Source organism: Hirundo rustica, chromosome 7, assembly GCF_015227805.2.
Source record: "Hirundo rustica isolate bHirRus1 chromosome 7, bHirRus1.pri.v3, whole genome shotgun sequence".
NCBI lineage: Eukaryota > Metazoa > Chordata > Aves > Passeriformes > Hirundinidae > Hirundo > Hirundo rustica.
Window position 1 is genome coordinate 15,666,637 of NC_053456.1, and position 24,837 is coordinate 15,691,473.

At 58.6% G+C, this 24,837-nt stretch overlaps 3 protein-coding genes across 7 annotated transcripts; 1 reads left to right on the forward strand and 2 right to left on the reverse strand.

The window, feature by feature from the left end:
* Nucleotides 1–187: 187 nt before the first annotated feature.
* ABCB6 (ATP binding cassette subfamily B member 6 (Langereis blood group)) lies at nucleotides 188–6,855 on the reverse strand. Its single transcript, XM_040070304.1, has 20 exons — nucleotides 6,780–6,855; nucleotides 5,605–6,136; nucleotides 4,919–5,056; nucleotides 4,446–4,635; nucleotides 4,146–4,238; nucleotides 3,713–3,905; nucleotides 3,506–3,627; nucleotides 3,314–3,423; nucleotides 3,181–3,246; nucleotides 2,927–3,052; nucleotides 2,762–2,838; nucleotides 2,594–2,657; nucleotides 2,412–2,497; nucleotides 2,247–2,304; nucleotides 1,963–2,067; nucleotides 1,385–1,559; nucleotides 986–1,098; nucleotides 782–876; nucleotides 543–611; nucleotides 188–453 (listed from the first exon to the last, which is right to left on the reverse strand). Exons 2-20 carry the CDS (start codon nucleotides 6,118–6,120, stop codon nucleotides 333–335), a joined length of 2,517 nt encoding a protein of 838 aa, XP_039926238.1. The 5' UTR covers nucleotides 6,121–6,136; nucleotides 6,780–6,855; the 3' UTR covers nucleotides 188–332.
* Nucleotides 6,856–7,357: 502 nt separating this feature from the next.
* On the reverse strand, nucleotides 7,358–17,516 carry ATG9A (autophagy related 9A). The gene is made up of 14 exons (XM_040069708.2): nucleotides 17,367–17,516; nucleotides 17,097–17,140; nucleotides 15,728–15,792; nucleotides 15,268–15,429; nucleotides 15,022–15,163; nucleotides 13,346–14,094; nucleotides 12,869–13,022; nucleotides 12,469–12,648; nucleotides 11,427–11,672; nucleotides 10,927–11,147; nucleotides 10,391–10,508; nucleotides 9,997–10,219; nucleotides 9,713–9,855; nucleotides 7,358–9,605 (listed from the first exon to the last, which is right to left on the reverse strand). The coding sequence occupies exons 1-14, from the start codon at nucleotides 17,467–17,469 to the stop codon at nucleotides 9,600–9,602; spliced, it is 2,556 nt and encodes an 851-aa protein (XP_039925642.1). The 5' UTR covers nucleotides 17,470–17,516; the 3' UTR covers nucleotides 7,358–9,599.
* A 108-nt stretch (nucleotides 17,517–17,624) lies between these two features.
* On the forward strand, nucleotides 17,625–24,716 carry ANKZF1 (ankyrin repeat and zinc finger peptidyl tRNA hydrolase 1). 5 transcript variants are annotated; one of them, XM_040069334.1, is made up of 16 exons: nucleotides 17,625–17,659; nucleotides 18,325–18,450; nucleotides 18,740–18,849; nucleotides 19,191–19,293; nucleotides 19,687–19,871; nucleotides 20,150–20,265; nucleotides 20,381–20,534; nucleotides 20,752–20,974; nucleotides 21,150–21,251; nucleotides 21,439–21,591; nucleotides 21,688–21,795; nucleotides 22,224–22,488; nucleotides 22,958–23,069; nucleotides 23,186–23,353; nucleotides 23,456–23,526; nucleotides 24,050–24,716. In XM_040069334.1, the coding sequence occupies exons 2-16, from the start codon at nucleotides 18,330–18,332 to the stop codon at nucleotides 24,261–24,263; spliced, it is 2,205 nt and encodes a 734-aa protein (XP_039925268.1). In that variant the 5' UTR covers nucleotides 17,625–17,659; nucleotides 18,325–18,329; the 3' UTR covers nucleotides 24,264–24,716. The 5 variants fall into 5 exon arrangements, with proteins under 5 accessions (XP_039925268.1, XP_058277301.1, XP_058277300.1 ...); XM_040069336.2 differs by lacking the exon at nucleotides 17,625–17,659 and adding an exon at nucleotides 18,056–18,068; XM_058421318.1 differs by lacking the exon at nucleotides 18,325–18,450 and having other exon boundaries at nucleotides 24,090–24,716.
* The last annotated feature ends 121 nt before the right edge of the window (nucleotides 24,717–24,837 follow it).

Here is a 24,837-nt window from a genome sequence, read left to right on the forward strand (position 1 = left end):
GACAGCCTGCACAACCCCTTGCCCACCTAAGCCCAAGGAGCTCAACCTCACGGCAGAGCTGCCAGTTGACCCCAGGGCACAGGCACTAACCCTGCCTGCCCCCACCCCGAGGTGTGTACCCTGCCCAGAGCACACAGGCATGGACCTGGGAAGGACCTGGTTTAAGAAATTACACAACAGCAGAACAAACATGTACAAATGTAGTGGAGTGTCCAACCAAACCCCTGCACTTCTAGAGCAGGCAGAGCCCCTGCCTGCAGTCAGCAAAAGACTCCCAGGCAGTATGGGGGCCTGGACCCAAGTCAGTGTCACAGCAGAACTCCTGGTCACATTCATGACGCTTTCTTGCTACCCTGGGGCTTCTCAGTGCAGTGCTCCTTGCTCTCGTCCACCGTCTGCTGCTGCAGCCACATGCTAGCATACACACCACCCTTCTGCAGTAGCTCCTCATGCCTGTGAGGAGAGCAGAGGGATGCAGGGTCCTGAGCTGGCCCCAGAACCAGGGAGGGGATCTCTTCCCCCAGCCCTCCCCTTGCGCTCACCTCCCTCGCTCCACGATGTGCCCATCCTTAAGCACCAGGATCTGGTCTGCACCTACCACAGTGGAGAGCCTGCAGAGAAAAGCAGGTGTTACCCTGACTTGGGGGAGAGGGTTCCTGAAGGTTTGCACAGTGCCAGGATATGCAATCCCAGGGGCTCTCACCTCCTGAGCAGGGGCCAGGTCTGTGTGCCCCTCTTGCAGGGTCTGGCCAGCACCTCCCAGATCAGCCCTTGTCCCTACCTGTGTGCAACAACAATGGTGGTGCGGTGGGCGCAGACCTTGGCCAGAGAAGCCTGGATGTTCCTCTCAGTCTCTGTGTCAAGTGCAGATGTGGCCTGCAAGGGGAGACACAACATGGGGAAGGGATAAAGGTAGTGTGGGCAGCTGCTAGGCATGGGGCTGCTGCAGGGCTGGGTAGGGCTGGGCTGGGGCCACTGCTGTTACCTCATCCAGCAGGATGATGTGGGGATCCTTCAGGATGGTGCGTGCAATGGCGACGCGCTGCTTCTCACCCCCACTCAGCTTCAACCCCCGCTCTCCCACCTGAGTGTTGTATCCTGCAGGCACAAGAGCAGAAACGTGATGTGCTGGTGCCCTCTGAAATGGAGATGGGGATCTGCTGCCTTGGGAGGCCCTGCTGCGACCACACACCCACGTGGTGGAGCCTTAGCTCATCCCTGTCTAGGGGCTGATCTAGCCCTGGAAAGAAGGCAGGGAAAAGCAAAGCAAGACAAAGAGTCATGCAGGTGTCCCTGTGGCAGATGTCACCCAAGGGTGACACCTGTGAAGGCAGCTGGAAGGTGTTAGGGGACCATGGGATGGCAGCAACTGCAGGGGTCTCACCATCAGGAAAAGAAAGGATGCGGTCGTGGATGTCAGCAGCCCGGGCTGCCTCCTGTACCTCCTGGTCAGTGGCCAGGATCCGGCCGTAGCGGATGTTGTTGGCGATGGTGTCGTTGAAGAGCACCGTGTCCTGGGGCACCACCCCAATGTGAGCACGCAGCGACGCCTGCTTTACCTGGGAAGCAGGGGAGAGGGCTCAGGCAGACCCACACCCAATGCAAAGATCCCTCCAAAACCCAATCCTACCCTCAGCCGTGAGCCCCATTCCTTGCAAGCTATGTGCTGTAGGGTCACCCTGCACCACAGACTCAGCTGCATCTCCCCTCTGCAGTGGGGGGCCCTGATAGTGCCCTAGTCCTCCCTAGGGAGCCCTGGTCAGTACCCAGCATTTCAGCTTGGGGTCCTGGAGTCGCGCCATTCTGCCACTTCTGGCACAGCCATCAGCCTGTGAAGGGGCTGTGGGAGCTGCATGCTCACCCCTGCCCTAGGGAGGTGCTGGTGCCTGCACTTGAGCAGTGCTGCGAGGCCCAGATGAGCTGGTGTGTCCTCCCCGCTCCTTAGAGGCCCTCCCCCCTCACCTGGGAGATGTCCTGCCCATCAATGCGGATGCAGCCACCCCGTACATCATAGAAGCGGAAAAGCAGACGGACGATGGTGCTCTTTCCAGAGCCTGAAGGTCCCACCTGCACACAAAGGAAAAGGGACTTGGAGATGGCAAATTCCCAGCTGCTGGAGGCCAGGGGCTGGACAGGAAAGGGCTGGTCCTGCTGGGGGGCTGTCCTCCCCACCGTCATATTTTCCAGCCTCTCTACCCCCATCTTTCCCTCTCACAGTGAACTCACACTCAAAGTCCCGCTCTCACCAGAGCCAAGGTCTGCCCAGGCATCACAGAGAAAGAGATGTCCTGCAGGATTTCCTTCCTGGAAGAGGGACATGGAGAGGGGCTCAGGCCCACTCCATGGCCCCACATCTCTGTGGGCCAAGTCCCATAGCAGGTCCCACACTGCGCCCATACCCATACCCATACCCATCGATGTAGCTGAAGTGCACATTCTCAAACTCAATCTGCCCAGCCTCCAAGCGCAGGTCCCTGGCATTCACCACATCCTTCACCTGTTGAAGGAGAGGGGCAGGCTCAGAGCCAGCCTATCCCAGGGGAAGGACCACAGGCCAAGCAAGGGAGCAAGGGCCAGGAAAGGCAGCACCCACCTCCTGCTCCTCGTTGAAGAGTTCAAACATGTTTTCCATGTCCACAAAGGAGTTCTGGATCATCCTGAAGAGGGCAAAGACAAGAGAAAATGTTTTGGGGGAGCACATACCAACCCAGTCACTCTTGGAGAAGGGGACACCAGGCACCTCCATACCTCCCAGCATTACCTATAGTAAGTCCCGAACCAGTTGAGTGGCGTGTAGAGCTGGATTATGTAGGTGCCAAAGAGGACAAAATCCCCCACCTGAAAGGTACAGGGTATAGGAATCTGTGACCACCAGCCCCAGGACCCCACCTCAGCAGGGGTCTGCACAGGCTGGCACCAGCCTTACCTGCAGCTTGTTTTCAGTGACAAAGTAGGCACAGAGCAGGGACCCTGCCAGCAGCCCTAGGCTAATAACCAGGTTCTGGGTCTGGTTGAGGAGGCCTAGCGAGGCACTGACCTTCCACTCTGAGACCTGGAAGAGACAAAGTCCTGTGGGATGCTGCTGCCTCCAAACCAGACCCACGGTGATCTCCATCATCCCCACAGTGAGATTTGGCTTCTTCTCCCTTGGTGCCCTCAAAGATGCTGAGCACCCCGTACCTGGTACTTGACAATGGCATCGTTAAAGCGGTTCACCTCATAGCTCTCTGCATTGTAGTACTTCACCTACGGGAGCAGAGCTGGTATCAGCACCCAAGCAGTCCTCAGTGACCCCCCCCAACTCCTACAGTACCGTCTCGAAATTGAGGAGCGAGTCCACGGCCCGCGACTTGGCCTCATTGTCCTGCGTGTTCATGTCCCGACGGTACTTGGTTCTCCACTCAGTGATGAAGATGGTCAGAGCTGTGGACAGGAGGAAGCTGCACTGGAAGATTCCTGCCACCCCACAGCCTAGCAGCCCTGCACCCTGACCCCCCCCACTCACTCAGGTACAGGCTCATACACACGAAGATGATGAGGCCAAACCAAGCGCTGAAGACCGAGGTGAAGTAAACTATGCCGATGACAATATCCGCAATGGTGGGGACAATGCTGAAGACGATGTAGCTGGGGGATGGGAGGGGAGATGGAGCATCAGCCCAGCTCGGTGGGGCTGCCCGGCCAACCCCACCCACCGTGGGTACACCCTGACCTGAGCAGGTTGTTGATGCTGCTGGTGCCCCGGTCCACGCTACGCAGGACCTCACCAGTGCGACGCCCCAGGTGCCAACGCAGGGACAGCCCGTGCAGGTGGGCAAAGAGCTGCACCTGCACCTGCCGGTTGGTGAACTGCTGCACCCACACCCACAGGAAGGTGCGCAGGTTGCTTATGAAGCCAGTGGAGCCTGCAGGGCAACATGGAAAGGTCAACCAAGATCAGCCCCACTGGGGCATGCAGGACTTCCAAAAGTCCAGCTGGGAAAGGGAGATTTGGGATGAAGCCCTAACCTGGGATCAGCCCTGGTTGCTGATTCCAAGAGAGCTGTAACAATGGGGCATATGGGCTTCCCTGGCCACCCCAGCACTGGTATGATGTGCCCAAAATCATCTCTCGTCAGTGCCCCGTCCTTCCCAATGGTTCTTACCAGCACCTCCACCTTGCAGGAACTTCAGCCCCACATAGCTGCAGACAGTCCAGGCCAGGGTGTGCCAGGGAACGCCCACAGTCAGCTCATTCACTGTAGGAAGTATGCCAAGGGTTAGGATGGAGGGATGGGGAGCATCCCAGGGTGCCTGTGGGAACCAGCCCCAGGAGCCAGTGCTGGACCCTGACCCCCTGAACTCTGCTCCTGCCAAATCCCTGCAGCCCTCCAGGTCACTTCAACACCCCCCATCACTTGGTGGGGCTGTGGCGAGCCTCACACACCAAGCTCCAGGTGCCTCACCAATGTTCTTGTAGTAGATGGGGACAAAGACATTGATGGCCCGCTCCAGCCCCATGAGTGCCATGCAGAACAGCACCACCGCCTGCAGCAGGTGGTTGCCCCTTGGCCACATGTAGGGCACCAGCAGCCGCAGCTTCCTCCGGAAATCCTTCCAGGTGGAGGTAGTCCTGCTGGCATCAGTCAGGAGTGGCTGGGGGAGGGAGAGCAGACCAAGGAGTCATTGCCCTGGCACCCCAATATGGCTGACAGTGGCCCTGAGCAACACCCCAAGAAAACTACCCCGACTCCAGAGTGCCCACTCCATCCTCCAAACAGGACCGCATCGTAGTGACAGCAAGCAGGGAGCTGGGGCAGCCCTAAACCTTGTTCCTCCCTCATCTCCTGAAGATGCTGATCCCAGGGCAGCTGTATTTCTATTTTATCCCCAGCTCCTTCCTGGCCATATCCTAAATTGCTTCAGTCCCAGGACTCACCTGGCTGTTTTCCACGTCCCGCTCCTCCTCATTGATTAGCAGCATGTAGGGTTTGTGGGGCAGCCCAGGGGCCTTCATGCCCAGGATGAAGAGCATGAACGTGCAGACGTAACGCAGCAGCCAGAAGCCAAACTGCACCTGAATGGAGAATGAGAGTTCAGCATCTCAGCTGGCCCTCAGCACAACCCTGAGCATGGAATGGGTATGATCTGAGGGAGACAATGAGTAGAGCATGGGGATGGGGTGCAGTGTGCCAGGGGACACCCCATGCAGCTCAGTCGGAGTCCCTGGTTGAGCCCAACACTTCAGGCAGCACCCACACCTCTCCCTTCCTCCCCAACTTATCTGGCTCGATGCCCTCTGGCTCAAGGTGCACCTACCCTAAGGGATGCACAGGGCAAAGGGTTGTGAGAAGCAGCCCTTTGGAAAAACACCCCTACCTCTGCACCTGGGTCTGGGCTGGATAGAAGCAGGACCTGAGCTGGGTGGGGACATGGAGAGATGTGCGATAGCTGGGCTTGGGACTGAAATATTTGGCAGATGTGCAGGTGCAACGCAGGACTGTATACACCCTGGGTATGGCAGGTCATGGCATGCATACTCCATCCCCACACTATGATGCTGCAGTTCCTCCCACCCCCAAAGGTGCCTCGTCCCCTTTCCCTGGCCACAGCCCCGCAGCCCACCTTCTGGTTGGTGTCCTCCAGTGCCCACCACCACAGAGGGCTCCTCCAGCACACCAAGGTCAGGTTCTCAGCAGCAAAGGCTAGTGCCCAAAAGAGGAGGAGGACAGTGCCATGGCCCCGTGTTCGGTCATGGGCCAGCACCCGGGTATGCTCCAGCTGCAGGAGGGCAATGGCACAGCCCCAGCTGAGGGCCCAGAGGCAGGCATGCAGCAACATATACCCATAGAGCCGTCTCAGCCCCACTCCTTGCCACAGCAGCCCACCAAAGGGCTGCAGGGCCAGGAGCAGGGACAGCAGGACCTGGCCGCGGTAGAGGCGAGAGCGGGGAATGTACTTGGGCTCCATGGCACGGCTGAAGCGGGCGTAGCAGGCATACTGCAGGGCACCCAGCAACAGGCAGACGCTCAGCAGCACGGATGGCACCAGCGTGAAGAAGAAGCAGGGCTGGAAGCCCTGCTGGACCCAGGCCTGGCTGATGGAGTTGTTGCCTTCACAGTAGCCTCCCAGCACGGCCATCCTGGCAGGTCACCAGCTGTGGAGAGAAGAGAGCCCGAGGCAAGGTTTCAGGATGGGCTGTAGTACCAGCTGCGCAGAGGGACTCACGGTGGGATGGCACGGCCAAGCAGCAAGGGCCCTCACAGGGCAGGGGCAAGTGCCGCTGGACATGGGCACGCAGTACACACCGAATGCAGCGCACACAGAGCGGTGCATGCAAGCGGGGCCAGCTTTGCATGGGGATGGCCACGAGCGCCACACCTGCCGTGTGCCCTGGACGGGGACGCAACATTAGACTGGGCCCCCCAGAGCCACCCGGGCCCCTGAAGATGCCCTCGGACGTGAGAACAGCGGGAGAAGCAGGGATAGGAAGGCAGAGTGAAGCTGGGACCGGTCTCAGTCGGGAGGGAGATGTGGGGGTGATGCAGCGGCGAGAGCGCGGGTGGGGGAGTGAGCGGGGATGCGGAGGATGCTCGGGGAACCGCGGGGCCGTGCAGGGGAAAAAGAAGCAAAGGCAAAGACAGTGATACATCGGGGAAACACTCGCGGAGAGCGAGGCAGAGGCCGCGCCGGGTGAATGCCCGGGCGGTCCCGGCTCCGCTCAGGCCGGGACAGGCGTCCGAGGTCCCGCCGCCGCAGTGTCGTCCCGGCCGCCGCGTCAGCCCGCCACGCCCGCTCACCTGCCCCGGGCCACCGGCCTTGGCCCGCTCCGAGCCCCGCGCCGTCCCCGCCGCTGCCAGCCGGGCCCCAGCGCCGTTCAGCCCCGCCCCGCTCCCCGCCCCGCGCCCGCACCGCCGGCTCCGGCCCGCCCGCCTCCTTCCCGGCACCGGCACGGCGAGCTCGGCGCGTGTCCCTTCCCCGAGCCCCGGTGCCCAGCCCCGGGCGGCACGGAGCTCCCCGCAGCGCCGGGGATGGGGAGGGGTCGGTGCCACGGGCGCACTCGCAGGCCGGGGGGCGCGGAGCGTGTCCGCCTCCCCGTGAGACGCCCCGCTGTCGCTTATCGCCGCCGCCAGCCCGGCCCTGCGGTGCCGCGATAGCCCCTGGAACTCCGGCGGGGCCTCCCGCCCCAGAGGTCAAGCAGGACGGGGCACTGCCCTCATCGGGATAATTATAGCCCCTGCTTCCTCCAGCGGCTGGAAGCGCCCAGTGCCGCTGCAGCAGCCGGCAGGCTCCTCCCAGCCTTCTGCTGCCGTCGCAGGGCAGGCACAGGTGGGCTGCACGGTACCACGGAGCCAAGAGACACTCGGACACAGGCAGGGATGATACACCCCATCTTTATTAGATGGCTATACAGCTGTACAGCGAGGGCACGGGGTTTGATACCGCACTCCCCAGGGCCCCCCGTGCCTGCACATCTCAGGAGGAGATGAGGAAGAGTGGCTCGCCATGCACATGGGACACTGACACAAGCAAAACATGCGGCAAAGACTTGGGCCTGCTATGCCTGGCCTCTCCCTCCTGCCAGCCCAGGGAAAGATCCAGAGTTTCCCCCTGCCCCAGGGCATTGCCTCCAGCCGTTCAGCTGTACAGACCAGCAGCAACTCCACTAGGAAGCTCAAATGCAGTGTCCCACAGGCCCAGAGAGGGGAGGGAGGCAGCAGCCTGGGCACCAACAAGCCACTGGAAATTCTGGGTTCCTGGGAGATTTGCTTTCTGCTTTCTTTCACCAAGCCATGACAGCTCCGGTGAAGCTGCTGTGGAGCGGTTGCAGCAACTTCTCCATGGAAGGACCCCAGCAGCACCCAGGTCCATGGAGTCCTGACCCAGCATTGAAGAGTTGATTCCCACCATGTGCTCTGCTTTTGAACACTCCATTTGATCTCATACAGACCCCAGAGCAGTCGTAGCTCTAGCCCTCCCCGTGGCAACAAGGAGCCTGCTACCCCAAAGAGCCTGCCCCTGTGCAAGCCCCTGGTGTGCTCATGCCCATGCTAGCTGTCTGCAGAAGCGCTGGCAGCAGCTGGCTTAGAGCTGTTCCAGGCTCAAAGGGCAGAGGGCAATAACCCTGGCAGGAGAAGAGGGATGGCCCTGGACTCCAGGGAGAGCAGTGGAGGATGTGCAGTGCTCACAGAGGGCATGGCAAAAGCAAGCAGCCCCTGCCAGAGGCAAGGGGAATAGAAAGTAAGTCGTGGGCACGAGTTAACTGGGATGCAATTCCCCAGAAGCTGCAAAGAGAAGAGGGAAAACAGAAGGATAGTGGGAAGCTCTTGTCTGAGGCCACATTGCACAACTGGGATCCTGATTCCCTACCGCCATCCCAAGCCCGGACTGAGGTGTGCCTCTCCCTTCTGGGTGCAGAATGCCCCTCCCTGCTGTGCCAGGCATGAGAAAGCTGCATGGTATATGGTCTCCATGTTGTAAGCAAAAGGAAGGTTTCAGGAGGAAAGGAGGAGCTGGGAACCTCTGGGCAAGATTCAGGATGACCCAAAGCCTTTGCCAGGAAGAGGAAAGGCCCAGTTTCACAGGAACAGCTGCATCAGGACAGACCCAATATAACAGCACCTGGGCATGGGGAAAAAGGCCTTTTTTGTGCCTGGAGAAAAGGATCCAACACACAGAGCACAAGACCTTCAGGCTGGGCTCTGAGGGGGCTGTGAGCACTCCTGGAAGATGCCGGGCTGCTCCACACTGGGGTCTCTTTGGCACTGCAGGAGGGCCCACTAGCGGCCCACATCCCATGGGTGCCATACATGGGGAGGATGCTGCTGCCCCAGCACAGAGGTGTCACTCCAATGACCCTTTCTTGCACGCAGAGAATGGGCCAGCTGTCATGAGTCAGGGAAGGGCTGCAGCATCCTTGGATCGAACCAGAGCTGTTCTCACCAGCTCTATATCCCACCTGTACTCAGACCAGCAGCAGCAACCAGCGCCCATCCCTCTGCAGGGTGCTGGGACAGAGGGGTGGGTGACTGTCCCACTGCTGTCCTGCTCTGGGCTGAGAGGCACAACACTGGTCCTCTCAGGGAGGACTAACGTGGTCCTAGGCACCTCCTCAGGGCTGCAGGCAGGGCAGTGTGGTGCTACAGGCTGAGCTAGACCACTCTCAACAACTCTTGCCCTCATTTTGGTGGCAGGTCACAGCTTCAGGCACACATCTGGATGGAGCTGATGCCATCTCACATCCCTTTGAAGAGCAGCTGCTGCTGCCACCTCCAAATCAGTCCACCAGGAGCTCCTCACTGCTAGTCCTGTCACGTCAGCTTCCACGGGCTCTGCAGACATCCTCCGACATGGACGACACAGATGTGAACACAGACACAAGTATGTACTCACACACGCATTCACCCCACAAGTCAGAGTGGCGTTGACACATGGCTGGACACAGCCACAGCAAAGGTGCTGTGCCACAGCAAAGATGCTGGCCTGGCAGTTTTGTCTCTTGGACAATTGATGGCAACAAAGTGTCCACTCAGGACAGGAGAACAATCAAGCCGATGCCACATCCTGGTGTCCAGGTGGCTCCCAATCTGCAAACCCCATGAGATCCCCAGTCTACCAGGCTATACCTGCAAGACAGAGAGAGAGTATGATACCTACTGGGACCAGGTGCCAGCACCCCAACCTGGCATCAGAGTACACCTTGCCCCTCTCAGCCACAGCCATCACCCTTTACCTTGTGGATCTGTGGTGGAAGCTCGTCCTCAGAGCTCTCCTCTGGCACGGGCTCTGGGTGCCTCGCTGACTGCCCGTCCTCAGCCCAACCTCCCAGAGGAAGGCGGGAGAAATGTGATGGGGCTCTGTGCACTGTGCCTGGGTCTGCAAGAGAGGCAAGAAGTTAGATTGCCTTCTTGGGGGACTGCCAGTGCCTGGCAGCAGGCAGGCCGCTCGTGCCAGTCTATAAAGGGTATCGGTTACAGAGCTCTGACCTGAACTCAGACCTCGCCGTGGCTCCCGTACCTGTGATGCCGCCGTACCGCCGCTGGAAGCCAGTCTGCAGTGTGGCTGTCTCCTCAGCAGGCTGCCGTGGTGAGGAGAAGGGGTAGCTGGCAGAGCGGGGAATGGGGACGGGGCCGCCCCGCTGAGCATCCAGCTCTTCGTGGGCACTCTCCCCACTCTCGTCGCTCTCTCGTCGGTGCCAAGTGTGCCGCTCGGGCTCCAGCTGGGCTTGCTGCTTGTGCAACTGCAGGCCAAAACACCAGTGACTCAGCAGTGTGAGAGAAACCAGATACCCGAACACACCCTCTCCGCAGCACTGCATACACGCTGGTTTTCCCCCACAATGGAGAGGGCAGCCCAGTCCTGCCTGTCTTGCTCCATGCCCCTCTGGCCAGCCCGGCTCTGGGCTGCTCACCTCGTGCATGTAGAGTGCATGAAGACTCATCTCAGTCGAGGCATACTCCGACAGGATCATGCTCTGCAGCTGACCCTCCCAGGCGCTGCTCCCCGAGCTCACGGTCCTTGCATCAGCACTGCCACGGAACACACCAGTAATGACTGCTGCCCAGGTGTCCCCACACTGCCCAGCCCCTCTCCACTCTATGTCAGGCATACAGAGATCTGCTCCTGAACTGAGTATGAAGAGGCCCTCTGCAGCAGCTCCCAAAATACACATGCCCTGCTATGGCACTGCCTCTTCCCTACATGGGGGTCTCTCGCCACTGTGGTACCTGCAGAACAATAGGACCCTGTCGCTATCCTTTGGGGCCAAGCCTGAGCACCTGGCACCTAGCACCTAGACCTGAGTCTAACTCTGCCTGTGAATGTCCCTTGCTGCCCAGGCTGCAGAGATAAATACCACCATGCATCTAGGACAACAGGGTGGCATTTGGGCAAAGGGAAAAGGAATGTCCAAGGTGTCTGGCTGCCCTTCTCCAGCCAGCAGCTTACCCAGAGGCTGTCATGGCACTGGCACCACGAGGCTGGGCTCCCTCTCCATCCCTTCCCGATGCCTGGAAGCCGCTGGAAGGCTGCTGGGCAGACTGGAGTGGAGAGAAGGAACGCAGAGCCGAGGCCACTTCTGAGAGATGGCGGGAAGCCTGTCCGTCCCGGCTCATGTGGAAGCCCAGTGCTGAGGAGCCTGCTATCACATTGGCAATCAGGCTGTGAGGCTGCAGATTTGAAAGAGAAAGAGTCACTGTCCTGCGCAGAGCTGGAGGACTGATCCCACCAGACACACAGAGCTGGGCTATCTTGGCCCCTCTTCCATCTCACAGGGCTCTAGGACTGCCTGTTACCTTCTCTAGACAACCAGAAGTGACCCAGACAGTGCTGATCTACCACATTTTCATTCCCAGGCAAGGGCAAAATTACCCAGAGGGCCTGACGATGAATTTGCCAGCACGTAGCAAGCACCCCAAGAACAACCCACATGCCCTGAGCCCGAGCACCTCTGACTCCGACTGCAGGGACTGGATGGAGCTGAAGAGGGCGTTTTCAGGGAGCACAGCCTGCTGAGCCAGTGCCACACTGCTGTCCCGGTGCACCCGCTCCTTCAGGAAGCCGATGAAGGCTGTGCTCTCGCGGGGTGGCTGCCACTTGGGGTTGGTAATGGCAAAGTGCATGAGGGACAGCTCCGTCTTGCCATCCTCAGCCTGCTGGTAAATGGAGGCCTCCGTCTTTCCTGCTGACATCCACTGTGGATAACAGAGAGGTAATGAGAAGCAGGATCTGCTTTACAACACTGCTAGCCCTGGGAATGCTGAAATCAGTCTGGGCAAAGCACGCAACACCCAGCCCATGCAAGCTCACGGTTCCCTATGTAGCAGGTGCTATACCGAAAGCCCCCATGCTCGTTCAGCCATCTCAGCCTGGAGAAGAAGCAAAAAGCACGGTGTGTTCCACCCCCATCCCAGTACATGAGTTGCTGCAAGGGAACTGGGAAGCTGGGAACAGTCACACAGACAGGAACAACTACAGTCAATAAATGACTCTTCTTAAAAGCTTCCTGCCACAATGAGTTCACTTCCTTCCTAGTTCATGAGTGTGTCTCTAGGAAGCCTTTCCCTAAACAAGTAACCTAAATTCCCAGGCACACAAAACAGATGGACCCGTTTTCCCTCCATCATAGATTTTACATAATGGAAAACGCTTCCCATTTCCTCTAGATTGCTTCTCTCCTGAGCACAAGCAGATCAGCTTCTTAGTGATCACGCTTTCTAAATGTCCCCATTCCACCCTCCTGAGGACACAGAACCCTTGCCTGTGAAAACAGGCAATGACATCAAAGAAATGACACAGCCTGATTCCTGAAGAATGTGGTCAGTAATCACAGCTGGGCCACACGAGCCTTCTGGAGCTGGTGGCCTGTTGCCAAACCCAGACACCCTACCGAGAGGTGGGTGGCTGGGCTGTGGGCTGCCACGGGTGGTGAGTTCGGGCCTCTCATGGGTCTAAAGGCCCAGACATGCTGGCAGGCAGCCCAGGACCTACCGCAGGGTGGCCGTGCTGGCGCACGTCCATCTGAGCAAAGGAGCAGGTGTCACCCACACCCACCACCTCCACGGTGAAGTTACGGAAGAAGTCAACGATGTCCAAGGACTTGGGTCGCAGGCAGATGATGAGGATCAAGGGGGTAATGATGGGACTCAGGAGCTCTTCCAGGATGAAGACCTGAGCACAGAGACGATCGGTTCAGCACAAACTTGAGGGTCAAAAAACCCACAACCCCAAAACAGACCACAGAAGCAGCCCTCCATCTTCTGGGGCAGGGTATCTTTGAGGATGCTGCCTTGTTCCTCTATGAGCCCAGGAGCTGTTGAGCTCTGCAGCACCTTCTCCCTCCTGCACAGATGGGGGCAAGTCCCCAGCCCCACAGTTAAGCCAAGCTCACCGCTTTGTACTGGAAGAGCTGGGCAAACTCGTCCCTGGTCTCGTAACGGTGGGCATTGCCCTGCCAGTGGTCAGGCATGTAGTGGATGTGTGCCAGGATGACTCGCAGCAGCTGCTCTGGGCAAAAGACCAGGTGCTGGTCAGGGATGAAAGACCTGCAGGACAGGACAGGGAAACACCACAGCGTTACACCCCAGTTCTTGAGAGATTTCATCTTGGGAGGGCAGGGTGACTGGCCCATATCACAGCTCTACCTGTAACCTTCCAACCAGACCAGCCCCTCATACCATACAACCACTGCAGGATCACTACTGTCCCCTTTCTCCAGCCTGGTCCTTCCTCTCCCCAGCCATGCCCCTCACTCACGCAGATTCACAACCATTTGCAAGCAAAGAGCGTGTTTACATGGATTGCTGCCAGCCCCACCGCTCCCTCCAGCACTGCGAGGAGCACGGGGGGCAGCGCAGACCCACCTCACCTGCACACTGTGATGCCCACCCCGAGCAGGGTGACCGTGGTCAGGACGTGCTCGACCGCAAGCACGTCCTCATCATAGATGGTGAGAGCGATGAGTACAGCCAGGATGGAGCCAGCAAAGAAGGCCACGTTCTTGGCCACAATGGTGAGAAGCGGGGAGATAAAGCAGTTCATGTACTTGGAAGCTGGCTTGTACCCCTTGCTGAGGCGCGAGTGCAGTTCGTGATCCAGCTCGTTGAAGTGACGGAGGTAACAGCGGCCATAGAGAGACCAGCAGCGGGCGCCCAGGCTGCCCGGCTCCCGCTTCAGGATCTCCGTGTAGCTGAAGAAAGCATAGAGGATCTGCCAGATGAGGATGAGGGGGCAGAGGAGGAAGTTAGCAATGCCAATCCAGAGGATGCGAGTGCTGAGCTTCTCAGCCAGCTCCAGGCGGTTCCCGGCCCGCTTGTATTCAGCCTTCAGGCTCCACTCATTCTCAAAGAGGGAGCCGGGACCCCAGAAGAAGATGAGCTCAAAGTTGTACTTGAGCCCACGCGTGTAGAAGACGGTGTCTCCCAGCAGGGGCAGGCGGAAGCGAATGGGCAGCAGCGACTTGTTCACCATGGCCACCATGTAGTTCTTGAAGCGGAGGATGCGGTGATAGATGTCCAGCTCTGTCAGCTCCTTCTTGTGGATGCAGATCTGGTGCTCCTTCTGGATCTGCACAATGCGGGCCTGCACCTCCTGCCAGGTGTAGTAGGGCAGGGTGGACTGGAAGGTGGACAAGCAGCAAGGTTAGGAGCAAGAAGTATCCAGGCACAGGAGCCAGGCTGAGCCCACTGAAGTAGCAGGTCCCAGCACACACCTCAGGGTGCTGACAAAGTGCATGCAACACCAGGACATGCAGCACCTTCTGGCACCACTTCAGCCAGGCAAACCCCACGCCTTGCCTTGGTGCCCTTTACCCCCTAGATTAGAATGGATGACTGTTTCCCAGCCACTCAGGCACCAGCTTCTTTGGAGGCATAAACACAAGTCCAGGCTTCCATGGGTCCTCCCAGAGCTGCCATTTGGAGTCAGCAAGGAGAAACAAACACCGAAGGGACTTAAGCAGCATCCCAGAGGGAGCCCATGGAAAAACTGGGGACAAACCAAACCTTTCCGCTCATCCCACCTTTCTCAACACACTTTCTTCCTCCAAAGAATGCGCCCATGCCTTTTCATGTTGCACATCAGAGCAGAGACTCTGGATTAGGATATATAGATAAGCCTCAAACCCCATCTGTGACACACACCTCCTGTGTGACCTTCACAACTAAGTAGCTCCACGTCTCCCAAGTAAACAAGCAAGCTGAGGTTGTCCACACCCCAGGGAGGTATGAGGATATCCTCACTTATGCCTTCTCTGCAGAAGGCATCACAGAAAAGGCCGCTGCTGAAGAATACACATATTGGGTGGCATATGGCAGAGGCATGCACCAGCAGGTGGAGAGGCAGGCTGGGCAGAGAGGGGTTAACACAGAATAAACTGGCAGATGGAAAAGAGGCTGAAAGGAGATCATGTGCTTATGGAGCAGAGGGAAGAGCACTCAGTCTGACTGAGAAGAGGAACGGCGTGAAGGCAAGTCGCAACCACCCAGCAAATGCCTCCCACGACCCCCGGCAGCCCCGCACGCAGCCCCTGGCTCAGCCACTTACCATGGGGATCTTCAGGGCATTGATGTAGAAAGAGTGAATCTCCCAGTAGCAGCAAATGTTGTAGATAAATTTGACGAGTCTGTGGATCCAGAAAACCCCAGCTATCACCAGGATGCAGATGAGGAAGCTGTTTGCCTGGATTCTGGAAGCAAGAAGAGGCAAGTAGTGGGATACAGGCTCAGACAGGAGCTCTGAGTACTTAAGAAAACAAGAGCAGCGGCTAACATGCCCTCCCACTGCCCCTACCTTGCACTGCAGACATTTGGAGGCAGGAAGGCGTCTGGCAGAGTCACCTTAATGGGCTCGCTGGGATGCTGGCTGTGATTTAATGCTTTGTTGGCAAAGAGGATGTCATAATCAACACAGCTGATAAGAAAGGTAGTGAATGCCACCACAAAGATGAACTGCCTGTGAAAAAAGAGAAGTGTTGTGAAGGAATCACCCTTCTGCTCCACCACAAACCATGAAGTAGGCAGGGTCATATGTCATGGAGATGCAATCCCACAGCCATGGCAGCAGGAATGCTCACAGGCAATGGTTCCTCAAAGTGAAATGCAGGTCTAGGGCATGGAAAACCCTGATGAAGGGGAGACAGGACAATTACGAAAGGAGCCCTTCCACCTGCACAGCTGCAAGTGCTTGCCAAGTGCCTGCGGCTGTTCCCCAGCAGCTGTCACAGCCACAGGGGAGGGGAACCTGCACTTACATGAGCTCAAAGATCTCTCCAATGAGCATGCAAGTGAAGCCATTCTTCTGATGCAGGTTATAGACGTGAAAGCTACAGTCAAGGAAAACAGCATGGAAACTCCTCTCTGATGAAGGATGAAGAAGCTTCTGACCCACTGGTATTCCACAGCTCCTCAGCCAAGTCTTCCTTCACTGCCAAGAGAAAATCTCTCCTACCCTTACTCATCACTGCAGGAAAACACACTCTGCCCAAGTAAAGCACAGCTGGGGTGGAAGGACTTGGCTTTGTTCATGCTCTTTTCTTCCTGCACTCAACACCCATAGTGGATGTCTGCTCAGCACAGGGCAGGAACTCAGCCTGCACTCAGGCTGCACAACGGTGGATAGCGCAGGGCAGGACAAGACAGATAAAAATGCATTAAGTGGCACCTGTTCCTGACCCCAGCAAACCTCAGCATAACTAACATCATTTTATAAGGCAAGCAGCCCTTCTCTGTCACTGAGCGGATCACCTATTAGTGCGTCACCCTTTCCACAGTTATCAGGCGCTGAAAGTCCTGTGAACCAAGTAGATAAATCAAACAGGTTTCTGCTTTCCCTCCCTGTGGGCCTCAAGATTGCTTGGCACCAGACTGATTACTCTCTTCTGTGCTGTCCTTGAAGGTCCCAGGCACTCGGCCAAACCAACAGAGGTGATGACCCCGTCACAGAAGAGGGAAGTATTAACAGCACCCAGAGCACTATCCACAAAATCAAGGAGCTACAAATCCTAAGCGGGAACTTGGATTCTGTTCAGAATTCAGCTGCTGGTGGACTGTGAGACCCAGGACCCCTCAGTAGCCAGAGATACCCCCACTGTCATCTGCTCCCTCTGACTAAGTGAATGACTCAAACTCTTTTATGTGATTTTTGAGTCTACATTATGATCGTTATACAGATACAGCAAACCATATATTAAGATATGACCAGATCTGTAGAGTCCAAATTATTAGAAACAACAAACTAAGAGATACTATGCATTTCTGTTCTGTACTACTTATAAAATTGTACTACACTGATTCTGCCTACAGAAATCCTGTGCTAGTCTGATTGTAAATGTCACACTAGCAATAAAATCCTGTTAAGAATATAACACATTAACCGTAACTGCAACAGTACCGTCGTCACTTTTCCAAGAATTTCTAGAAGCACCTGTATGACCCTGTGTCAAGTGACAGCATCCCAAGGTATGGGGGTTCTGTGAGCCCCTCTGGAGCCGTGTAGTGTCCTACAGGAACGAGCTGACACTGACCAAGCTCCAAGTCACACAAAGCTCCATGTTTTTCCAGTACTTAGAGCCGGGAGGAGGTGGATACATCCCACCTGACCCTCGCCCTGCAAAAGGATATGCGAGAGAAGAAAAGGTCGAGGTTCTCGATGTGATGCCATGGAGCTGAAGGAAGAAGCAGCACAGGGTGAGGGACCCTCAACGCGCCCACCCTTGGTGTCGTGACCAGCACAACCTACCCTTTCCCCCGCTGCCCCTGACACCCCAGGCCCCAGACCAGCCCCGCAGCCGCCACCCCGGCTCCCCTCGGTGTCCAGCCTCTCCCCTGCGTCCCCGGCCTCTTCCGCACCCCGCCGCCGGCCAGGCCCCAACCCCCGGTGCCATCGCTCACACTTGGCGCCCTCGGGGACGTGGACGAGCAGGTCGCCGCCACCGGGGGGAGACTCGGTGGAGGAGCTCTCCAGGCGCTGGTACTGCGTCTCGAAGTGGGCCATGGCGGGGCCCCGCCGCCACCGGCCCGGTGCGGCCCGGCCCGGTCGGCCCGGCCCGCGACTGGCGGGCACGGCGCCCAATGGCGAACGGGGGGCGGGACGCGGACGGCCAATGGCGAGCTGGGGGCGGGCCCCGTGGCGGCGCGCGGGATGTGACGAGCTCCGCTTCCGGGCCGGGCGGCGACGGGCGCGAGTGAGCGGCGGGGCAGCGGCGGGGGAGCGGGCGCGAGTGAGCGGCGGGGCAGCGGCGGAGCGGGGGAGCGGGCGCGAGTGAGCGGCGGGGCAGCGGCGGGGGAGCGGGGGAGCGGGGGAGCGGACGTGAGTGAGCGGCGGGGCAGCGGGGGAGCGGGCGCGAGTGAGCGGCGGGGCAGCGGGGGAGCGGGCGCGAGTGAGCGGCGGGGCAGCGGCGGGGGAGCGGGGGAGCGGGCGCGAGTGAGCGGCGGGGCAGCGGCGGGGGAGCGGGGGAGCGGGGGAGCGGGCGCGAGTGAGCGGCGGGGCAGCGGCGGGGGAGCGGGGGAGCGGGCGCGAGTGAGCGGCGGGGCAGCGGCGGGGGAGCGGCGGAGGAGCGGGGCCGCGGGGGAGTGGCGGGGGAGCGGGCGCGAGTGAGCGGCGGGGCAGCGGGGCAATGAGGATGCAGGGGCTGGCACGGTGATGGGGGTGCAGCGGCTTGGGGAAGGGGGATCACGCACGGGCCCCGGGCGCGGCGCGGGATTCCCGGGGCGGCGGTGGCGGGAGGCTCCCGGACGCAGTGAGAGCTTGGACGGGGGCAGGTGTCGAGGGGGCGATGTCGGGACGGTCACTGGCGGGTAGTTCCCGACGGGTCCATTACTCAGACGCTGTCCCGTCCGCTGGGAGCAGTAGCGATGCCGGAGAGTCGGTGCGTGTTTGAGGCCGCTCAGGACGCTGAGTTCCTGCGCGGGCTGACCCTTGTCACCGGAGTTGCCGCGGATGCGGGTGCTGCCGAGCCGGCACCTGTGAGCCACGGTGCGTGGAGCTCCGCGGGAACCGTGGGATGAAGTTATTTGACCAAGCTCGTGCCCACCACAGATTTGCTGTTCTATCCCCAGCTCAGCTTGGGTGATCACCCCGGAGCTTGGCCATGGGAGTACCTGGTGGGTGGGTAAATGGGCTTTTTTTGGTGACACCCCAAGGTCCCCGAAGCTCCTTCAACCACAGGTTACTTTGGGTTGGCTGAGGAGGGACCGAGCAGGCTCCGCTCCTTGCAGTGCAGCCTGTAGGGCTGCCTGTGCACAGCCCTTCCTTGTTCTTCCAGAGAAACCCGCAGCACCCAGCTGTGAAGAGAAGGCCCATGGGGTCACCGAGGTTCCAGAGAAGATGTGTTGCTTGACCTGCGGACAGGTGTTTGGGAGCCGGGAGGAGCAGGTGAGAAGGGCTGAGCAGTGTGAAGTGGGAGTGGGGCTTGCATGACTGGTGGGATGCTGCTGTGGAAGCTCAGCCCCAGCATGGTGCAGCGCAGTGCTGGCTGTTTGCCCGCTGCTCATGACCTCTTGGGATCTGGCGCTCAAGCCTTGTATGTGATCAGTTAAAAGTATCATTTACTGGAAGTAAAGGGTAAGTGCAGCAATACTGTGATTTTCCAGTCAGGACTGCTGAAGGAGCCCAGCATCAGTTTAGCCCTTGGGGGTCTGTCACCTCATGCCCTTTGGTGGTGATGGCTTTCATGGACCACCCAGATGCTGCCAGCTCATATTTTTTCTCCACAGACTGAGCACTACCGTCTTGACTGGCACCGCTTCAACCTGAAGCAGCGACTCCTGGGGCGCCGGACACTGCCTGCAGAAGTGTTTGAGGAGAAAACCCGCACAGGTGAGGAGTGGGACTGTCTGCACTGAGTCCAGGGGCTGTCAGCAACCTCACTGGGGCTCTTCTGTACAGGGATGAAGCCCTCTGCTAGCACAGGGTCCCTTTATTCTGTCCCTCTGGAGTCTTCTCAGGGTCCAGCACAGCTCCTGAGCTGTTAGGATTTGTTAGAGGGAGAAGGGGGTGTTTTAATTGAGTCTCTGCCTAAGCATGTCTGGGGATCCAAAGCCCCAAACTCTTATCTCCCCAGGTCACAGCCTCTTTGTGACATGTAGGGTTATTTAACGTTTCTGGGGTTGGGAGCACTCTGCAAGTGCCCTTGAAATCACCCACAGAGTTTTGGGGAGGCTGTTCATTAATCTTTGCTTTGTTTCACTCCGTCTTTTCTTTTCCTCGCAGGTGACGTTTCCAGCATTTCAGGATCCGACTCAGATAGCTCTGATGCAAGCAGTGAGTCAGAGCTGCTGCCCTCTGTCAGTGATGCTCCCCGGATCCCGCAGATTCCCCGCTCCCACAAGGTGCTGCTCCGCAATGCGAAGGGCCAGCTCATCTCTGCATACCGCTGCGTGCTGGTCACTGGGAAGGCAAGTCACAGCCCAGCTGTTGGGGAGAGGGACTCCAGAAAAGGTGGGTGGCACTGGGGTGTACATGTCTCTCTGACAGTCTCCTACCTCCTGTGATAGGAAGGGTGGACTCTGGTGCCAGGTCAGAGCACCAGACATGTTGGTGGCCTGTTATTTGGCTCTGGGGTGCTCCCAGAAGCCTGCTTCTGGTGCTAGCAGAGAGGCTGGTCTCTGTTCTGGGGGCAGAAGGAGGTAAGGAGGTAATGCCATGGGTGCTAGCAGGGGTGTCTGTGTATCAGGGTGACATTGAGGAGCCGGTGGAGCTGACAGCATCACTGCAGAGCCTCAGTGCAAGCACGTGCTGGGTTGTGCTGATGATGGGTGGCGGTCACTTCGCAGGAGCAGTGTTCCGGGGGTGAGTACCAGGGGACAGCAGGATTGTCCCTCTGGGCACAGTCAGCTGGAGTTACTTTGGTGTGTTAATGCCACGCACATTAAGCTCTGTTGCTCACGCCTGCCCCTCTCCACAGCCTGGAGGTGCAGGAGCACAAGACTTTCCACCGCTACACGGTGCGAGCGCGGCGGGGCACGGCCCAGGGCCTTCGGGATGCCCAGACCCCAGGGTCAGCACCCAGATCGGCTGGGGCCTCCCTGCGCCGCTACAACGAGGCTGCACTGCTCAAGGTGAGGATGCACAGTGCTGGGCTCTTGGCAGGAGCGCGGTCCGGGCCCAGACAGGTGGTACCACACTGCTGCTGGAGGGCACGGCAGGGGCGGTGGGCTCTGGAAAAGGGGCAGGGCCCAACTGAAGCTACTCGGTTCTGGATTTGTCCCTGCTCCAGAGCTACGTTTGCCCACATTGTGTGCTCAGGATCCCATAAAGCTTCTCCTTTCTCCCCAGGATATTCAGGACCTTCTGGCAGCCTGGGCACAGCACCTGGATGAAGCTCAGCGCATCTTCCTCCGGGCTCCTCGTCACAACCGTGCGCTGCTCTTCGGTGGCAGGAACCCACCCCTCTCCCGAGGGGACCCTCGCGTCTGCCACATTCCCCTCAGCACCCGCAGGGCCACCCTGCGAGAGGTTCTGCGAGTCCACGCCACACTGGCCAGCCTGCAGGTGTACGGTGAGTTGGACCAGCCCTTGTGCCTCGGGTCGGGGCAGGTGGGGTGACATGGTCCCTTGTGCATTAGGGGACACTGCCCTGTGGGGTGGAGGTGCTAGCTCTTGAGCCCTCAGTCCCTGGAGACATGGGGTGCTCCCTGTCCCCAGGCAGTGACGAGGGCACCCTTGCTGCCCAGGGAAGGACACGCCACTGGAGGACATCACTGGGTCCCCCAAGAAGGTCTGGCAGAAGAGGCAGCAGAAGGCAGAGGTGGATCCCCCGCAGGAAGACACAACGGGTGAGTTGAACCACGGAGGGAGATGTGACTCTGAGCAAGCAGGAGGGGCCTGATGTCATGGCATAGGCCAGATTTGCAGCTTCAGAATGAGGCCGAACAGGAGAAAGACAGGGTGTTCTTGGCTGAGAGCCCCGAGTGATTAGTTCTGTGTGTAGGGATTTAGCCCTAGTCTTATCACCCCCCTCAGCCCCAGAGGAGGAGGAAGAGGAGGAAGAAAGCCCTGCAGGGGAACTGGAGACTGTGGAAGTGACACTGGAGACCTTGGACCTCCGGGAGTTCGAAGTGATGCCCAAGCGAAACCGCAAACGGAGGAAGAAGAGGGACAAGAAGGTGGAGAAAGGTGAGGGGGAAGAACTGGCAGGGGCAGTGTAAGAAGGCCAGAGCTGGGGTGCAGGCTGACCCTGACCTTCTTCCTTACCATGTGTTGCCTGTGCAGGGCCTTGTGCTGAAGAGACTGGATACCAGTGTGGGCAGCCTGGCTTGGAGCCAGTGACAGAGCTGCAGGGGGAGGCTAAGACCGGGCTGCTTCCCTGGAGCAATGGAGGTAAGCGGGGTTGGGAGCTGCATTGGCTGGAGGCCTGCTCTGTTTACCGGTGCCTTTTCAGTGGGGTGAAGAACACATTGTCATGCAGGTGCCCAGAACGGCTGGGTTTGAGGAGTCTTTAGTACTTTGTGCCTTTAGTCTTTGTGCCTTTGAGTGAGCTGTGTGTTTGGAGTCAAGGGGACCAGGCAGCACCTAGATAAGCCAGGTATTTTGGGGTGATTGGAGCAGGTCTTACTTCAGGAGAGGACTTGGCTGTTGCCAACAGTGCCTAGCAATGCCATAGCACATTGCCACAGACTCTGAAGGTGCTGGAAATCCTGCAGTACCCAAATCCAGCTAGCAAGCTGATGCATTGTGTGTGTTCCCTAGTCAGACCAGAGTGCTGCCCAGTCTGCCCATCAGACTCCTCTCCTGTTCTTCCCTCACAGGAGACCCTCAGACCCAGCTCTGCGATACTCTGTTCACTGCCTGCAAGACGGGGGATGTGCAGACACTGCGGCACCTCCTGGGTGTGCCAGAGAACGGGGGCCTGCCAAGGGACAGTGAGGGTGGGCAGTCTCTGGATATGGCCCGCCCCCTGCTGAACCAGCCCATGGACGAGCGCGGCTGCACACTGCTTCACGTGGCAGCACGGGCCGGCAAGGCTGAGGCTGTGTGTGTGCTGCTGGAGGCAGGGGCAGACCCTGCCCTCAGGTATGGCTGCAGGGCACCCAGTGGTTCACAACCCCAGCTGTGGGAGTCCAGTGACTCCTCACTCCTGTCTCAGACACAGGAAACTGGTACCACTCTTGTCCTGGGACAGCCAATATTGCTCTCTATGACCTGGGACATGTGGGGTTTTTATGGGAGGCCTGGGAGCTGAACACCACTCTTTCTCTCTGCCTGCCTGGGATGGCATGGCAGCAGATGGGCAATGCCCCAAAGTGCACCCAGATTTATTGGTAGGCAGTTCCAAGGGCCGGGATGAGACAAAAGCCCCATGCAGGGGCTTTGAGAGACAAGAAGGATTTGGAGGATTCTGGTATAGGAATCAGGAACTTTCCCCTCCTTGGCTGTGATACCGTGGCCAGCAGTGCACACTGCTCATCTCTGGGCTCACAGCCCAGTGGGATGCAGACAGTAAGATGGCAGTGTGAGTGATCTGGTCTCCCTTGTCTCACAGGGACAGGCAGGAGAGGACCCCGTACTGCGTCTCTGCTGACAGACTGACCCGCAATGCCTTCCGCAAGTTCATGGTGGACCATCCAGACAAGTACGACTACAGCCGTGCCAAGGTGGGTGCCTGCCCTGTGCCCTCACCCGCAGGGAGACCCCAGAGCAAAGCTCTCCTTTCCCACCTGTGCCATTGCCCCAGGCTCAGTGGGAGATGCTGCCTGCCCTCTGCCCTCAGGTGCCAGGGCCCCTGACACAGGAGATGGAGGCCAAGAAGCTGGAGAAGAAGCGGGCACAGAAAGCCCAGCGGAAGCTACGGGAGCAAGCACAGCGGGAGGAGCAGCAGCGCCGGGAGCAGGAGCAGGAGAACAAGCAGCGGTTTGCAGCCCTGTCTGACAGGGAGAAGGTGAGGATTGGGAAGGGGATCTAGCCCAGATAGGGCAGTGGTGATGTGGTGGGCACAGCAGCTCCCAGCGCCTGCAGGGGCTGAGCTGTCTCTGCTCCCCAGAGGGCACTGGCTGCTGAGCGGAGGTTGGCTGCACAGCTACAGGACACCGGCACGACTCTTGCCAACATCAGGTAACTATCCCAGCAGCACGGTTTTGAAGACAAATTTTCCCACGTCAGCACAGCTGTTCCCTGCCTTTCTTGCTCCAGTTCTCATTTCCAGTCCAAAGCTATTCCTGTCCACTCAATTCCCAATAGTGCTTGTGTGAAAGTTTCTTCCTTCTCTTGCCCCACTCCCCTGAAATATTTTGCTAAGGATGACTCGGTCCACTTGCAGCCAGATCTACAGCAAGCCAACCCCCCAGCCACTCCTGTGTCCCTGTTTACTTTCCTCTGCCCACCCCACCAGGTTTGTTGGCAGCCAGCATTCCTTCTGCTTATCTGAACAGGGGCTTTAAAACCTTAAAAGGGCCAAGTCCCTCCGTGTTCATTTTGCCTCAAAGTACCTCAAATCATGCTCCGACAGGGCATCTTCCCTGGGTGGGTGAGCACATCAGCCCTGTGAGAGCAGAGGAGCCCCAGCTCCCTCATGCTGTTGGTGTCTTGTGTCACAATCCAAGCACGGAATCCTTTCCTCTTCTAATTCTTTTGCCAGTGTCCCCTTTGCTCAGGGCCAGCTCTGCTCTTTCCTGCAGCCGCTGCTGGCAGTGTGGAGAGTCCCTGCTGGGACGGATCCCCTTCCATTACCTCGACTTCTCCTTCTGTTCCACGGCCTGCCTGCAAACCCACCGCCGGACCCAGGCTGGCCGCACCTAACGCTGGAGACTGCTGCCACCTGCCAAGGGCCAGTGTGGCGGGGACATGGCTAAGCACTGGCTGTGCAGCAAGGGAGAGCCTGTGGAGCGATGGTCAGAGGGACTGAGCCGACCACGTCGCTCTCCAGGGCAGCTCTGGCAAGGCTTTGGGCACGAGTATTGCTCCGGGTGGTGACTCTGGCAAAGTTAATCACTGATAGGTCTCCGGGTGCTAGTGTGAGGGGCTGGGACTGTTCAGTGGCCTGGCTCCAGACAGGGATCCTGCTGCCAGCTTTTCTCATGGCTGCCTCTCAGGTTGCTGTCTGTAGGTGTAAGGACAGATCGTGACACATACAGACCCTGCAGCCATGCCTGTGGACACCCCCGAGGCTGTGCTTTTACCTCTCCTCTCCTGGCTGCCATCAGCATCTCAGCCTTCATGTTAGCAACTACATCCTCTGCCTACACTGTCAATAAAGAGGTGCCTTGATCCCCAGGCCATGGGGGGAGTCAGCACTGTCACTGGAACTGTTTGGGATGAGTGTGGCATTGACATGCAAATCAAGCTCAATCCTGGGTCCATCACTCGTTAGCACTGGCTCTGCCTGTCCCCAGAGGTCTGTGCCAGGACCTGTGCTACTTTCCTTAG

Excerpts from the sequence above, each read along its gene's own strand:
- ABCB6 (XM_040070304.1), bottom strand. The coding sequence starts at position 6,120 with ATGGCCGTGCTGGGAGGCTACTGTGAAGGCAACAACTCCATCAGCCAG. Across the intron at positions 4,636-4,918 it reads GGGACGTGGAAAACAGCCAG|CCACTCCTGACTGATGCCAG; the intron begins GTGAGTCCTGGG and ends TCCCTCCCCCAG. Across the intron at positions 2,068-2,246 it reads CTGGGCAGACCTTGGCTCTG|GTGGGACCTTCAGGCTCTGG; the intron begins GTGAGAGCGGGA and ends CTTTGTGTGCAG.
- ATG9A (XM_040069708.2), bottom strand. The coding sequence starts at position 17,469 with ATGGCCCACTTCGAGACGCAGTACCAGCGCCTGGAGAGCTCCTCCACC. Across the intron at positions 15,793-17,096 it reads TCGACCTTTTCTTCTCTCGC|GTCTATAACCTGCATCAGAA; the intron begins ATATCCTTTTGC and ends TGTAGCTTTCAC. Across the intron at positions 15,430-15,727 it reads GGAGAGATCTTTGAGCTCAT|GCAGTTCATCTTTGTGGTGG; the intron begins GTAAGTGCAGGT and ends CTTTTTTCACAG.
- ANKZF1 (XM_040069334.1), top strand. The coding sequence starts at position 18,330 with ATGCCGGAGAGTCGGTGCGTGTTTGAGGCCGCTCAGGACGCTGAGTTC. Across the intron at positions 20,535-20,751 it reads ACGAGGCTGCACTGCTCAAG|GATATTCAGGACCTTCTGGC; the intron begins GTGAGGATGCAC and ends CTTTCTCCCCAG. Across the intron at positions 21,252-21,438 it reads CCCGCAGGAAGACACAACGG|CCCCAGAGGAGGAGGAAGAG; the intron begins GTGAGTTGAACC and ends CACCCCCCTCAG.